At 42.2% G+C, this 17,325-nt stretch overlaps 1 protein-coding gene across 23 annotated transcripts in view; it reads left to right on the top strand.

Annotated features, from left to right (window-relative positions):
* PTPRS (protein tyrosine phosphatase receptor type S) overlaps positions 1–17,325 on the top strand; it is a 733,740-nt gene that overhangs the window by 640,148 nt on the left and 76,267 nt on the right. For all 23 annotated transcript variants that reach the window (XM_077475694.1, XM_077475692.1, XM_077475693.1 and 20 more), the window contains 3 exons: positions 1,475–1,594; positions 8,716–8,870; positions 10,071–10,356. In XM_077475694.1, the coding sequence (XP_077331820.1) occupies positions 1,475–1,594; positions 8,716–8,870; positions 10,071–10,356 (561 nt within the window). The remainder of the gene's footprint in view (positions 1–1,474; positions 1,595–8,715; positions 8,871–10,070; positions 10,357–17,325) is intronic.

Raw genomic sequence — 17,325 nt, 5'->3', positions numbered from 1 at the left:
TCTTTCCAGTCACTGCAAACAGACTACAAGCTAGCCCTGTGTTTGAGGCCATGCCATTGTTAAAATGTAAGAGAAAACAACACAGGGTTCTCAAATAAAGTTTGAGGGGCTCCAGAATGTCAGTTCTGAGTGTAGAAAGGTGTTTTTTATCTTTCTCTAGGTTTTATAATTTCCAAATTTTTGAACATCAGAGACTTTAAAGTGACTTGGGAGTCTTCAATTCTGTGTCTGGATCTTGCCTGAGATCAGCAGGTGTTCACAACCCTTATAATCTAGGACCTGACCACAGTTCAGGGCTCTACCGAGAGATAGGAGGTCTCTGCATAGAGGTCAGGAGGACCCCAATCCTTCTCCAGGAGTCAGAGATGCTGCAAGGGGCAGCCAGACCATTAATGTCTGCAAAGTGCCGGTGCAGTCAGTGACAATGCAGGAAGGAGCTGGAAAAGAGACAAGGTACAGAGCTTGTACAGGAGCACTGAGGTGCTGTGTTACATGGTCTGAAGGCAAAAGGCCTAAGCAGTGCTGCTAGCGAGAGCCACAAGGCTGAACGTCATTTATGTTCATGTTGATGGTGGAAACTCCCCCGCATGGGAAACTGATTTTATGTGTGCAATTTTTCTGTTTTATTAAGTGGGCCAGCAAGGCCTTAATCCACATTTCTGAAGTGGACTGTGAACTGACTGAAATGCACTACCACTGAGTGAAAAGCCCCACAATATCAGACCCCATACCTGGGGATGCTACAAGATCCCAAAGGCAGACACTGGGCCTGTACAGACTCAGCACCTACACCCTAGAAATTGAGTCAGGGCAACACAGACAGACCTGCAAGCCCAAGGAAAATAGACTGTGCCAGCGGTCCTGGAGTTCTACTTTCTGCTACATTTCCCCAAGTTCTTAGCCGTGAGAGACACTTCAGAGACTTTTTGCTCTCATATGTGACATTAAAAAGAAAAGTAAAGAAAAAAGAGAATTAAACTTAACTTTCTACTGTGTCAGGGGGGAGAGAGTGGGGGGTTCATAGAGAGAGCTTGCTCCTGGGATAGTGGAGGTAAACAGTAAGAGCTAGGAGACTCTTAGCAACATCCTAACATTAAGGCAGGACAGGATGAAGCGATCTCAAGGAGTTTTTTAGTCAGGCTTCATGAGGTAGGAGCAAGGGCATTATCCAACTTTGGTCAAAGCTGCAGAGTTTGTTTTTATCTAGAGATGCCCCTTACCTGCATAGGCAGTTTTTGGTAGGTAAGATGAAATGTACAGGACAGTGATGGCGAACCTTGGCACCCCAGATGTCTTGGAACTACTTTTTCTATGATGCTCAACTACACTGCAGCGTGCATGGGCATTGTGGGAAATGTAGTTTCAAAACATCTGGGGTGCCAAAGTTTGCCGTCACTAATATAGGAGGATGAAGATTGAACTAGAAGGTGTTTAATGTGTTACAATACACTTCAATTTTTTATTTTTTTTATAGATTAAATGTGACCAGTATTGGCCAACTCGAGGTGCAGACACATATGGAATTATTCAAGTAACCCTATTAGACACCATTGAATTAGCAACATTTTGTGTACGAACTTTCTCCCTTCATAAGGTAAGTTTGAATGCAAGGAAATGTACAACAAAATTTTTTTGTGCTAAATACACAGCTGCTGATATAGTGTGTGTGTGTGTGTGTGTATGTATAATGTTATACACACACACATTTTTGTAAATATTTTATTATATCTTTTTTCATACGACAACACTGAAGAAATGACACTTTGCTACAATGTAAAGTAGTGAGTGTACAGCTTGTAAAACAGTGTAAATTTGCTGATCCCTCAAAATAACTCAACACACAGCCATTCATGTCTGAAACGCTGGCAAAAAAAGTGAGGACACCCCTAAGTGAAAATGTCCAGATTGCTCCCAATTAGCCATTTTCCCTTCCCTGTGTCATCTGGCACATGTTACATGGTCTTAGGTGTGAATGGGGAGCAGGCGTGTAAAATTTGGTGTTATTGCTCTCATACTGGTCACTGGAAGTTCAACATGGCACCTCATGGCAAAGAACTCTCTGAGGATCTGAAAAAAAGAATTGTTTCTCTACATAAAGATGGCATAGGCTATAAGAAGATTGCCAAGGCCCTGAAACTGAGCTGCAGCACTGTGGCTAGGACCATACAGTGGTTTAACAGGACAGGTTTCACTCAGGAAAGGCCTCACCATGGCTGACCAAAGTAGTTGAGTGCACGTGCTCGGCGTCATATCCAGAGGTTGTCTTTGGCAAATAGACCTATGAGTGCTCCCAGCATTGCTTCAGAGATTGAAGGGGTAGGGGGGTCAGCCAGACAGTGCTCAGACCATACACCACACACTGCATCAAATTGGTCGGGCATGGTTGTTGTCCCAGAAGGAAGCCTCTTCTAAAGATGATGCACAAAGCCCACAAACAGTTTGCTGAAGACAGACTAAGGGGATGGATTACTGGAACCATGTCCTATGGTCTGGTGAGACCAAGATGAGCTTATTTGGTTCAGATGGTGTCAAGCAGGTCTAGCAGAAACTAGATGAGGAGTACAAAGACAAGTGTGTCTTGCCTACAGTCAAGGATGGTGATGGGAGTGTCATTGAGGGAACCATGGATGCCAACATGTACTGTGACATACAAAAGCAGAGCATTATCCCCTCGCTTCAGAGACTGGGCCGCAGAACAGTATTCCAACAGTGTTTCAACATGACCCCAAAAACACCTCCAAGATGACCACTGCCTTGCTAAATAAGCTGAGGGCAAAGGTGATGGACTGGCCAAGCATGTCTCCAGACCTAAACACTATTGAGCCTCTGTGGGACATCCTTAAACGGAAGGTGGAGGAGCGCAAGGTCTCGAACATCCACCAGCTTTGTGATGTCATGGAGGAGTGGAAGAGGACTCCAGTGCCTACCTGTGAAGCTCTGGTGAACTTTGTGCCCAAGAGGGTTAAGGCAGTGCTGGAAAATAATGGTGCCCATGTAACAACATATTTGGCGACCCATCGCAGTTTGCTACGAAAGTGACGTTTCGTCGCTGCCATCTTGCTAACCCCCACAGTCGTCCACAGTAAAGATACACTAAGAAGGGGGAAAGCGGAATTACACCACCTAAGTTTTGCATTTTACACGTATTTATAACAGTAAAGTGAGTTTATATAGTGAAATACAGTACTTACAACTCCGTCTGACTGGTTAGATGTTGAATTTTAAAAGCAACAGCATCCCTGCTCACCTCACAGGTTTAGTAATCTGACAGAATTTAAAATTCAACATCTAACCAGTCAGACGGGTCTCTAAGTATTGTATTTCACTATATAAACTCACTTTACTGTTATAAATACGTGTAAAATGCAAAACTCCGGTGGGTGTAAAAAGATGTCCGCTTTTCCCTTCTTATGCCGCGTACACATGATCAGACTTGGTCAAGCCACTAGTTTACCGCTAGTAAAAGAGCTGGAAGAAGGAGAGGAGGCCCGGCAAGAAGAACCGAAGAGGGGGACAAGACCCCCAAAGTCAGAAGAAGAGGCGGCGGCGATAGAAGACCGGGCCACCTCTAGTTAAAGAGCTAAAGGAAGAAAGCGGCGGCCCGGCAAGAAGAACCGAAGAGGGGGACAAGACCCCCGAAGTCGGAAGAAGACCCCCGGGTGGCGACGAAGAAGAAAGCCGGGCTCCTCCACTAGTAAAAGAGCTAACAGAAGATAGCGGAGGAGTCCGGCGAGAAGACCCCCCAAGACAGAAGAAAACCCCCGGAGCTGTGCAGTAAATTATTTTAAACCCTTGTGTGGTGTTTTTTATTTTACATTTTTTTCACCAGGTGAATGGGTAGGGGTACATTGTACCCCATACTCATTCACATAGGGTGGGGGGCCGGTATCTGGGGGCCCCCTTATTAAAGGGGGCTCCTGGATTCCGATAAGCCCCCCGCCTGCAGACCAACGGCCAGGGTTGTCGGGAAGAGGCCCTTGTCCTCATCAAAATGGGGACAAGGTGCTTTGGGGTGGGGGGCCGCAGGGCCCCTTTCCCCAAAGCACCCCCCATGTTGAGGGCACGCGGCCTGGTACGGCTCAGGAGGGGGGCGCTTGCTCGTCCCCACCCCCTTTCCTGACCGGCCGGGCTACGTGCTCCGATAAGTGTCTGATATGGACCTTTGGGGGGACCCCCACGCCGTTTTTTTGGCGTAGAGCTTCCCCTTTAGGTCCATACCAGGTGACGGGGCCAGCAACGTGTCAATCTCCGCGGCGACATTGACTTCCTTCACTAGTCCCGGCTACGTGGAGCCGCGTTCAAAATGAATGGACTTTCCTCCCATTTGGACGTTTTCACTTAGGGTTGTACTCACTTTTGTTTCCAGCAGTTTCGACATTAATGGCTGTGTGTTGAGTTATTTTAAGGGGACAGCAAATTTACACTGTTATACAAGCTGTACACTCACTACTTTCCTTTGTAGCAAGTGTAATTTCTTCAGTGTTGTCGCATGAAAAGATATAATAAAATATTTACAAAAATGCGAGGGGGGTACTCATTTTTGTGAGATACTTTGTGTGTGTATGTATAATAGAGAGATATAGATATCTATATCTTCATGGAAAGAATGTGTATAAAATTGAACAGTCTTCAAATCCTCCCAAAATGGCCAAATGTCTCACTCACCAATAATCCTGGCTGCCCAAATTTTAAGCAGCAATAAGGCTACTGTGAATTAACCATGCAGGCGTCACAGAGATCCTTTCAGTCACAATAAAGGTGTCACAGGGATCCTTCCGACAGCAATGCAGGTGTCACAAAGATCCTTCCAACAATAATGCAGGTTGTGCTTTCCTTTTCCTCATCCTTTCAATATTCTCCAGAGAGCACAGCACAGAGGCTCTCATCCATCACGTGTCATAAATTATAGACAAAAGGTGCCATATAGTGTAGTATTTATTAGAAAACTAACAGTAAGAGCCTCATCAAAACATAACCAAAAATGACAAAAAAAAGTAAATAAAAACATATGCCACAAAATGCCAACACTCATATATGCCCAACCCGAGACCTCCAGCATGGCAGTGCAGCGTGTCTAGCTGCCCTACGTGCGCTTCACACTAGAGTGCGTCTTCAGGGGCCTCTAGTGGATGTACCTGGGGCCATTATTATATAGTCTGACAAAATGGTGTCAACGTGACTTTCTGTCGATTGCCATTTTGTCGGTGATCCTGTCCGGTGCCATTTTATTGTGGACCAAGCGAGTTGAAACTATACAGCAGCTGGACAGACCACAATTGAAAAAAAGAGGAAAATAATATACAGAGAAAAGGGTTGGGACCCATCAGATATTTGCATACATATCTTTAACGACTCATAGCGGACTCCATCTTATTGTGGTCTGCCTAAATAAAAAAATACATTAATCATGACTTTGCTAAGTGCGATAAATGTATAAATAATATCCAATTGTATTATTTAAAGCGTATGTTAACCCAAAAAAAAATGTATCCTGCTCCTTTAAAGTATGTTATATGACAGTGCTTTTTCTGTGTCATTTGGACCCCTGTAACACCTAAAATACTTGGCTGATCCTACCAGTTTCTCCCCTACCCTATGTAAGCTGACCACAGTGATTATGGCTGCTGAGCCCTGACACCGTGGTCAGTTTGCGTGTCTCCATCATCCGCAGCCCTGCTGCCTCGCCTCTTGTGTCGTCCTCCCCCTTCCCTCCTTGCCTGTCGGCTCCTGTGTCAGGGTCCACCCCTGCTGCTGCTTTAATATCATGTCTTCATTTATATAATCTACTCTATCTCCTAATGATATGTGCCCCTGTGTGTGTGTTGCATAAAACAAAAGCCGTATATATAATTTATCTGAGCACTGATCAGCGGTCACTTAGCACGCTGGCTCTCTCTGGCCCTCTCCTCCTCCCCTACTCCTCCCTTCCAGACTGACATCAACGGGGGGAATCTGGGCCTCTCTGGCTGCATCTGTCAGATGGGGAGAGGAGAGATGCATCACATGACCACTGATCAGCGCTCACAGATAAGGTATATACGGCTTCTTCTTCTTTTTTTTTTTTTCTACAACACACACAGGGGGACATATTAGAGCGGATTATATAAAGTAAGATACATGGGTTAACAAACCCTTTAAAATCCATCATATGCCAAAGTCACGATCAGGGCCAGACTACAAAATCCCCAGAAACATTAAAAGTCATATTACTCATCTTACATATATATTGAATATATTATAATATTCTATTCGTATTCAGAGACATTTCTAAAGCTAAAATGTATTGGTTGTTTGAACTGAAAAACTTTTTTTCACATGGACATAACATTGACTGGGATATCAATTGTTTTATTGATACCAGTTGAATGTATTATTATCATGTTGTGCATCTAGGTAGTTTTTACTGATATTTTTTAAAATAATTAAATACGTTCCTATCTTGCTTTCAGGGTGTAAAACTTTACTTTTATATACTTTCAATATATAAGAGTAATTAGGGGTGGAGGGTGTAACAAATTTTGCTTTCATGTACTTTTTACATATAATATATGTAATAAATATGTAAGATAAGTAAGATCACTTTTAACCACTTAAGCCCCGGAACAATTTGCAGCCAAAGGGCCAAGCCCCTTTTTGCGCTTCGGCACTGCGTCGCTTTAACTTACAATTGCACGGTCATGCGACGTGGCTCCCAAACAAAATTGGTGTGCTTTTTTCCCACAAATAGAGCTTTCTTTTGGTGGTATTTGATCACCTCTGCGGTTTTTATTTTTTGCACTATAAACAAAAATAGAGCGACAATTTTGAAAAAAAATGCAATATTTTTTACTTTTTGCTATAATAAATATCCCCCAAAAATATATAAAAAAACATTTTTTTTCCTCAGTTTAGGCCGATACGTATTCTTTTACATATTTTTGGTTAAAAAAAAAACGCAATTAGCGATTATTGATTGGTTTGCGCAAAAGCGTTTACAAAATAGGGCATCGTTTATAGCATTTTTATTAATATTTTTTTTTACTAGTAATGGCGGTGATCAGCGATTTTTATTGTGACTGCGACATTATGGTGGACACTTCGGACATTTTTGACACATTTTTGGGACCATTGTCATTTATACCTCAATCAGTGCTATTTAAATGCACTGATTCCTGTGTAAATGACACTGGCAGTGAAGGGGTTGACCACTAGGGGGCGGGAGTGGTTAAGTGTGACGTGTGTGTGTTTTTTTTACTGTTGGGGGCATGGCTTGGCATGTGATATCACTGTTCGTCTTTCCCTATAACAGGGAACAGGCGATCAGTGACAGCCACACTAGGAAGCACGGGGAGAGGTTTGTTTACACATACCTCTCCCCGTTCTTCAGCTCTGCTGGTGTCCCGCGATCGGGTCCCGCGGCCACAGTCATGGAGCTCAGGACCGGGTCGCGAGCGCGGCGGCGCGTGCGTGACCCACGACTGGGCACTTAAAGAGCAATGTACCTGTACGTTGATGTGCCCAACCGTGCCATTCTGCTGATGTAAATGTGCAGGAGGCGGTCCTTAAGTGGTTAATGTTTCTGGAGATTTTTCAGCTGGACCCTGATCGTGACTTTGGAGTATGATGGATATTTTAAATAATGGAGTCTGATATTATTGATACATTTGTCGCAGTTAGTAAGAAAATTATTAATGTATTTGCTTATTTGGGTGGACCACAATAAGATGGAATCCGCTTTGAGTCCTTAAGGATATTTATGCAAATATCGGCTGGATCTTGACCCTTTTCTCTGTATATTGTATTCCTTTTTTTCCTATTTTGGTCTGGCTAACAGCAGTATGGTTTTAGCTCGCTTGGTCCACAGTAAAATGGTGCCGGACAGGAAGAATCACTGACACAATTGTGCCGGACAGCAAGTTGTGTGAACACCATTTTGTAAGTGCCAGGCTACATAATCATGGCCACTGGTACAGCCACCAGAGGCCACTAAAGGCACACTCTAGTGTGAAACACGCATAGGACAGCTAGACGCGCTGCACTGCCATGCTGGATGTGTCGGAGGTGACGATATATGAGTGTTAGCGTTTTGTGGTATATGTTTTTATTTGCTTTTTTGTAATTTTTTACAAAAAAAGGTGTTTTTTTTGAGGCTCTTACTGCATTGCACCTTGATAGTTCTTTAAATACTACATTATATGGCACCTTTTGCCTATGATTTATGACATGATGGATGAAAGCCTCTGTGCTGTGCTCCTCATAGAATATTGGAAGGATATTAGCATGACCTTCATTACTGTTGGACGGATCCCTGTAACACCTGTATTGCTGTCAGAAGGATCCCTGTGACACCTATATTTTGATTGGAAGGATCTTGATGACACCTGCATGGTTAATTCACAATAGCCTTATTGCTACTTAACGTTTGGCCGAGTGAGTGCCCACTACATGTGGGTGACAGTTGGTGTGGTGACTGCTCTCACTGGTGTTCATGTCTCATGCTGTTTTGTGAGGGACATGTTATTGCTGCACTTGCGTGAGCAGCCAGGATTTCTGGTGAGTGAGCCATTTGGCTATTTTGGGAGGATTTGAAGATTGTTTGCACTTTAAAAATCACAGTTTATGAACTTTTTATTGAATTTTTTAGCCCTGCACATTTAATACACATTTGAATGCAAGTAAAGAGATAATTTAAATTTTTTTTTAGCAAGCAGTTACAAGACTATTTTGTTCCTGCAGAATGGATCAACTGAAAAGAGAGAGGTCCGACAATTCCAATTTACAGCCTGGCCAGACCACGGAGTTCCTGAGTATCCAACTCCATTCCTTGCATTCCTCAGAAGAGTAAAAACATGTAATCCTCCTGATGCAGGACCAATCATTGTTCACTGCAGGTATAGGGGCCTTAAGCTGATTATCTTGACCACATATACTGTTTAGACCAGAGAATTTCCATTATATTTTTACAGATATTTTTTAAGCTACATTCAGATGGCCAAATATGTGTGGCTATTTTGCTGCCTTCAGAGGCAGCTAAATGCAACCTGTGAACACAATAACACTCTGTACTAGGGCTGGGAACTAAATGGGAGATTAGCTGCGACCAGTTTGTGTGCAGCCAAAACTCAGCAGAAACACTGACCCTGGCATACACAGGCTACATCCTGCATTGATTAAAATATCTATCTGCATGTATTACTGCCAGTTTACAACCGCTGGCAAGAATCGACTAATTATTGCAAAAATTCCACCATCTAAATGTAGCCTTACTTGTTAGATGGGTTGGGGAAAAAAAACACAAGTTTTGCAAGCTCAGCCTCTTAGGCTTCATTCACATGTCATAAACTGTGATGATGGAGCAAGTATACCTACAGATACCAGCAGCAAAGATCCATGTGTTCCAAACAACAATGGCTGCTTAGGCTGTATAACTGAATAACAGGCTGAAAGGAACTGGAGCTGTCTGTGGTTGTAAGCATGTATCCACTCATCCAGCGATTACTTGCAGTTAGGAACAAATGTCCACACTTAGACAAAATGTATTGCCATCCAATGGTGGACATCTGCAGGTTACAACAATTACATATGTGTAAACATTCTTACAGCTGCGGACAGCTTCATTACTTTTCAGCTTGTCTTTCAATTGTATAGCTGAGCAGCCACCACTTATTAGAATACCTAGGATCCTAGCCACAGGTATTTGCAGGTCTATTGACAACACCATGGCAGTTTAGAACTGTGAATGATGCTTTGCAACAGTTTTGGTTCAGGAAAAGTCAAAACAAAAGCTCTAGCTCAATTTTGCTTTGGAGGAGTAGAAAAGTTAGAAAACACAAATTGTAAAATGTTAGAGCATACCCCATTTAATCCAGTCACAACAATGTTTGTATTGTTAAATATGTGAGCAGAGTATTGAAGGTTTTAAAGGTTTTTACAAATATTCCAAACTAAAAAATGTAATGTCTATCTAAGCTGTGCATGTCTTAATGAGTAACCCATAACAGGATTCATTCAAAGAGTATAAAATGATATTCCATTGTGAACCTGACCTTGCTCATCTTTAATATTAACTGTTGGATCTTTTTTTTTTCTAGTGCTGGAGTTGGGCGAACTGGGTGTTTTATAGTAATTGATGCAATGCTAGAAAGAATAAAACATGAAAAAACAGTAGATATTTATGGGCACGTGACCCTAATGCGCTCACAGCGAAATTACATGGTACAGACAGAAGATCAGTACAGCTTTATCCATGATGCCTTGTTTGAAGCTGTGGCATGTGGGAACACAGAAGTTCCAGCAAGAAATCTGTATACATATATTCAGAAGTTAGCTCAGATTGAGGTTGGAGAACATGTTACAGGCATGGAGCTAGAGTTCAAGGTAAGAAATTACTTGGTTATTTAAATCCTCATATTGCAGCCATGCAGGTTGGTGTGATCACTGATGTTTTCTTTTAAAATAGAACTTTAAAAAACAAAAAAAGGGCAAAGGGGCAGGACTTTTAATACAGAAGAGGCATGCTTTGTCTCTTCTGCATTAAAGTTGCTTACCTGCCTATTCACCCCAGTACAGTGAGCTGCCCGCACACAGCTATACACAGACACAGTGAAAAAAATACTCCCCATTATTGAAATAAATTGTATATTATACTTTAAAAGCACCAAACTCCTCTATTCAGGGCCCATCTTTCTTCTGCCCAATAACTGAACTTCTCTTTCAATCTTTCTTCTGTCAACTCATCCAAGCACAAATATCATACTTTATACCACTCAACCCTCCCTTTTTAGGTTGTAAGCTGTCATGGGCAGGGCCCTACTAAATCTCGTCTTGAAAGGTATAATAATTGTATTTCAACTGTACTGTCTCCCTTTTATTGTAAAAGCGCAGTGCAAACTGTTGACTCTATATACAGTAAACCATGTATAATAATAATTAATAATAGTATTTACATCTTCCCTATAATCAACAGTATTCTTCACCAATGGGCTTCCCTGGGTTATATTGCAGCCCACCATTAATCATACTTTAAAATCCTCGAACTCCCCATTACCCCAACATTACAGTTGGAAGAAAAATTATGTAAACTCTAAAGATTTTAATGTTGTCTAATATTTGTCCAAGTCATAATAATAAAAAAAGTATTATTTAAAAAACAACAACCTTTTACATTCCTAAACATCTCAGATTTGCAGAACAACAATGTTTCTGAGACAACAGTTCATGGATTGATGAGAAAAAAAAAATCACTGCACATTAACACCCAAAACCTTCCTTGTTGCAATCTTGAAGTATGATTTTTTTTTTTTGTAATTCCTTTATTTAGCCATAAGTTGCATTGTACAAACCACGTCAAGAAATTGTCTGAAGTATGATGTTTTTGAAGGATCAATTATGATTTTAGAAGAATCATAGAATCAAACCTATTTAAGGCTCCATGCATACTAAAAAAATAAAAAAAATACTCAAAAAACAGAGAGTATGGGGTAGTACTCATTCACCCAAAATCATGATTAACTCTAGACCCAGACCCAGGAAGAAAAAAGGGTTCATACCCGACAAAGGCTTTCGCAGTTTACAGCGGAGGGAGGTAGCGGAGCTTTCAAACGGTGGGAGCCTTCATCAAGTGCGGCCTTTTTAGGGGGGGGGGGCAACCAGTTTGACAGGCTGCATGCTCGGATAAGGGTCTGTTATGGATTTTGGAGGGGACCCCACGCCATTAAAAATAAAAATTGTTATGGGGTTCCCTCAAAATCCATACCGGTATGTATTTGGGGGAGACCCCACACTTTTTTTTGTTTGTTTTATTTTTGGCATGGGGCCCCCCCTTAACTTCTTGCCAACCTCACTATAGCCGACTTACGGCTACAGCATGGCTCGATAAAACTGAGAGGGCGTACATTGATGTCCTCCAGGAATACTGCTTTCGCGGGGGCACGCACCCGGGAATATCCGTGACCGCCGTGCATCATGGATCACGGTAAATGGGCACTGAAAGTGTCAAATGACGGCGCGATCACTTGTAAGCAAACCGGCGTCGCATCCAGTTCCTCTCTTCCCTCTCTGTACAGATCAGTACAGTGAGAAAGGAGTGTAACAGGTGTAATTTTTGGTATGTACATGCTATGTGTTAGAAACATTGTGTAAATGGACAACATTGTATAACCAAAAAAAACTGCGTTTTCATTTTCTTTACACGTTTTCCAAGAACTTGTAGAAAAAAATGGCATGTTCAAAAGACTCATTATGCCTCTTAGATTATACATTGTATACTTCGGTATTTTTTCTTATAGTGCAAAAAATAAAAAAAAACTGCGGTGATTAAATACCACCAAAAGAAAGCTCTATTTGTGTGAAAAAAATGACAAAAAATTCATATAGGTACAGTATTACATGACTAATTGTCATTCAAAATGTGAGAGCACCGAAAGCTGAAAAATTGGTCTGGTTAGGAAGGGGATTTAATTGCCGGCAATTGTTTACATTCAGCCGCCAGCGGGGAACCCCACTGACAGCTGATGGGTCAGAAGGCCGGGCCACCGCCTGTAAAAGAGCTATAAGAAGGCGAAGTGGCCCGGCAGAAGAACCGAAGAGGGGGACATGACCCCCGAAGTCGGAAGAAGAGGGCGGCGGCGAGGAAGAAAGCCGGGCTCCTCCGCTAGCAGAAGATAGCGGAGGAGTCTGGCGAGAAGACCCCCGAAGACGGAAGACCCCCGGAGCTCTGCAATAAACTATTTTTACCCTGTGTTGTGTTTTTTTCGTACTTTTTTTCACAGGTGAATGGGTAGGGGTACATTGTACCCCATACTCATTCACATAGGGTGGGGGGCCGGTATCCGGGGGCCCCCTTATTAAAGGGGGCTCCCGGATTCCAATAAGCCCCCCGCCCGCAGACCCCGACAACCAACGGCCAGGGTTGTCGGGAAGAGGCCCTTGTCCTCATCAACATGGGGACAAGGTGCTTTGGGGTGGGGGGGCGCGCGGCCCCCCCTTCCCCAAGGCACCCCCCATGTTGAGGGCACGCGGCCTGGTATGGCTCAGGAGGGGGGCCGCTCGCTCGTCCCCCCCTTTCCTGGCCGGCCGGGTAGCGTGCTCAGACAAGGGTCTGATGTGGACCTGGGGGGAACCCCCACGCCGATTTTTTCTGCGTTGGGGTTCCCCTTTAAGTCCATACCAGGTGGCGGGGCCAGCGACGTCTCCTTCGCGGGCCCTGCCTACCTGGAGACCCACACGAAATGAGCGGACTTTTCTCCAGGCGGGAAAAGTCCGTTCATTTTAAAAGTACGGCGGACTGGCATATGCACGGCCGGATTGTCCGCCGAAATGCGAGTCCGGCGGGAAGATTGGAGTGCAAAACTACTTTCTAAGTCCGCCGTACTTTCGGGTCAAAAAAGTCTGCCGGAGGCTACACACGGGGGGATTGTCCGGCGGACTTGAGTTTGCCGGACTTTTCCACCCGATTGTTTGTTCGTGTGTACGCGGCATAAGACACAGTAGCAATGGTTATTGTAAATGGTTAAGATATATTCAGAGCTGTTATTGGAGAATGCCAAGCATACTTCTCACTTTAGTGAAATAAGTACTTTTGAAATGTTTATATATGATCAAAGGCTTAAAGTATATCAAGAGCCAAAACATTTTCTCTCATTTTGGATAGAGTGGGTAAAGGTTAAAACCACCATCATTTTTTTCCTTTTCTTTTCCTGTTCTGTAAATTCAACAGGAAGTGGCAGGACATCTTTCCAAAGGGATTACAGGCATACCCCACTTTTAAGTACACAATGGGGTTTATTTACTAAAGCTTGCAAAATCAGGCTCACTTCTGCATAGAAACCAATGCGCTTTCAGGTTTTATTACCAAAGCTTAATTGAACAAGCCAAGGTTAGAAGCTCATTGGTTTCTATGCAGATGTGAGCCTGATTTTGACTTGCCAGCTTTAGTAAATAAACCCCATTGTGTACTTAGAAGTGGGGTATGCCTGTACTGCTCTTAGACACTTGTCACAAGAACAAATTTCCCCTCTACTCTTGCCCTGTGGCAACTCAAAATTATGATAATACCTTCACTTGCATCCCCAGTGAGGTCAGGTCAATTAAAGAGAATGAATTTCCCTAATGAGCACACAAGTTGCAATTAAAACAGTGCATCCAAATTAAAATGAAAAAAGCCTATTCTTTACAGGGAAACAAGCTTTGTTGTCAGAGATGAGAAATTAAAGTGGCATGGTGTCAAACAAAAAGTCTGTCCCTATTTAGTTTAGAAGTTGGATTTATGTATGAATGTGCATTTCTATTTCAATTTTTGTTTCTGTAAAATGAAGTTCCCATCAGTTCTGTAATCTTGATGTGTAGCTTTTTGTTGCTGTTAATTATAAATTTGTATAGGTTAATTAGTTGGTGAAGGGTTTGACCCGTCTCCCCAACATAGGAACTACAGCAAAAGTTACCCTGTAAGGGGGAGGCTTGGCCCACAGAAAAAGGATGGCAGCTTGAACCAGGAGCGCCGCACTACACCCAGCTTGCACAGCTACCACTGCCAGCCACTGTGGACCTCCTCCAGCACCCCATAAAAGACTAAAATATCCTATCTGCTTGACGATAAATGCAGTCACATTATGAACCCTCAACATATTCGCTTTCGCTTTGCAGAATTCTTTTCTAAGCTTTATAGCCTTAAAGGGGGAATATGATGCACTGAAATAAAATGTGTAGTATATTTTTTAAGACCGCATAATCTAGTTGTTTGGTCCACCATCATTATACATGGCCATTATCTGCTGTCCAATTCCCTGATCAGTGCCACCAACAGACTGTGCATTGCTTGAATGGTCAGGAGTGGTAACGTCAAGCAATCAGCCTCATCTTTTGCTTAAAGTGGATGTAAACCCGAAAAATTATTATTTTTCTTTCTGATGTCATAATGTAGAGTATAAGATTTCCTATCATTTGAGCGCAGTCTTATCACAAAGAGTTAATCCAGCTCTGAGCAATCCTCTTTTGTTGTTCAGTGAGATAAATCTTGAGAGAGAAAAACTTTGTCAAATCCTTGCTGTGAGTGACAGGTGATTTACATATCTCGTGCACTAGCCAAAGAGACATGCATTATTTTTTAATTCCCTCCCACTCCTTTCTTCTGCTGTTCTGCAAGGATTGGCTGTTCCACACCTCAGCATGATTTGGCATGCTGAAGTCATGTGGGGACTTTTCTGGGTTTTGACTGGATGTTAGTGATCATAGCAGAAGTTAAGTGTAAGAAATATACTAGAAATAAGGAGAAAAATGCATGTTGATAAGGGGAGTGTAGAGGCGGATGGGTCTACTGACATCACGACTCCAACCACTGAGCCCTGGAAAACAGATCCACCCACAAAATCTGCAGTTTTTCAGTTCTCATAGCAGACAGAGGGCAGACATTTGACAGATAAGTATACATGCAGAAGGCATGTATATCCTTTTAGATAACCAATATTGCAGTCGTTTAGAAAGGATGAGAGTGGATTTACATCCACTTTAATGGTTTGGCTGTTGTGTGGCCACGCTTTCCCTAAGTGAACTCACCAGTGTCCCCTAGTTGGAGCATGCACGCTAATCATGCTGCTTCTGCTACTAAGCTGTGCCACTGCTCAAATGATCTTTCAGGCTGCATTCACACCAGATCAAAAGCACACTTACCAGCTAGCCTGCAAAACAACCAAATCAACCCTGTCTAACAGTTCACGTTAAAAATGGAGGGTTTAGTTTGCATCCATTTGCAAAGGCTCCTTTGTATACTACGGTCCCAACTCAAAAATTTTCAGGATCTCCCAAGTTGGAGCATACATAGCAGTGGATAGATTAAGGGCAGGTTTGCTTGAAGGGATCTCAGCCCTCCGTTAAGGCACAGGGACGCCCAGCAAACACGCAGTGGCAGCTAAAGGTATCCAGTGCGTCCCCACATCCAATTCAACTAACTGTACAAAAAAGTGGCAACCACATCAACCTGTTTGCAGTCAGGTGCACATCACAGACAAAAAAAAGACTTTCCAGCACACTTACCAGCTAACCTGCAAAATAACCAGGTTGACCCTGTCTAGCAGTTCACATTAATAACACCAGAGCAGAGAATTTTATTTGAGCGTTTTTTAGCATTTTTAGTGTATTACAAGTGTTTTTACAACTTTTTGTTTAGCCAATCGAAAGCTCTAGGGGAAGTTGAGGTGGAAGAGATTAGGGGTGGAGAGCTGCTGTTTGAGCAGAAAACGCACAACAAAATGCTTGTGAAATTCTGTCATGCATTTTCATTCATTCCCAGCAAATTCTATGGGGACTAATCTTCCAAAAAGAAGCGTGTGTACTTTTTTGTGCAACAGGCATTTTGCTACACATGACAGAGCACTAAGATTTGAACAGGGGTCATTGAAATTAATGTGATTTTGTCCATTTTAGACTTTCAAGTAGATAAACATTTAGAGGTGAGTGAGGCCTCACTAAACGGAATAGTTACTTGATTGAGCAGGAAGAATGAGGGGAGGAAAGCATCTGCATCAGGTTCTGAGTAACACTTTCGCTGCCAGGCCCTGTGCTCCATTTTGTACACTGAGGTGGCAAGACCATTTTTGCAATTTTTCTTTTGCTTTTTTATTTTTCACTTATAGCTTTCAAAGTTTGTAAAAGACCCCCCAAACCATATATTTTCCGAAAGCACATGGCCAGTAAAATAAACAGGTGCTACTGAATTCTAAGGTCCCACGATATTTGTGCAAATGTTCATCAAAACAATATTTTTGTCTAAAAGTCCAATAAAATCATGATTAGCAGCTAAATACACAGCAAATTTTACAAAATCACTACTAAATATAAAAGCTGTATTGATTTAATAAATAACAAATATTTGTAATTTTTACATTGCGCCCTTTTGAAAAATGGTGAAAATCGAACGTGCGCAAAAATGTAAATATCCAAATTTATCAAACAATCTGAAGGTTTTCATTTTTCCCTTACAGCTTTCAGAATTTGTCAAAGACCCCCAAAACCATATATATATATATATGACCTCTAGAATAAAAAGAAGGTGCTACGATTTTTGTAGACGCTGCGGTATTTGCACAAATGTTTATCAAACCAATAATGGTGCAAAAAATAAATATAAAAGTTTAACTTGTATGGAGCTACTAACAAATATTTGTCGATTTAAAATTGCACCTTTTTGAAAAATGGTGAAAATCGTACGTACCCAAAAATTTCTCAAAAAATCTGGAGGTTTTCATTTTTCACTTACAGCTTTCAGCATTCGTAAAAGACCCCCAAAACCATACATTTACTGAAAGCATATGGCAAGTAGAATAGAAAGAAAGTGCTACTGATTTTTAAGGC

The sequence above is a fragment of the Lithobates pipiens genome, unplaced genomic scaffold, assembly GCF_037356315.1.
Source record: "Lithobates pipiens isolate NorthernLeopardFrog02 unplaced genomic scaffold, aLitPip1_a1.2 Scaffold_13, whole genome shotgun sequence".
In the NCBI taxonomy this organism is placed as follows: Eukaryota; Metazoa; Chordata; class Amphibia; order Anura; family Ranidae; genus Lithobates; species Lithobates pipiens.
The sequence above is the reverse complement of the archived record's forward strand: the minus strand, read 5'-3'. Positions and strand labels throughout refer to the sequence as shown.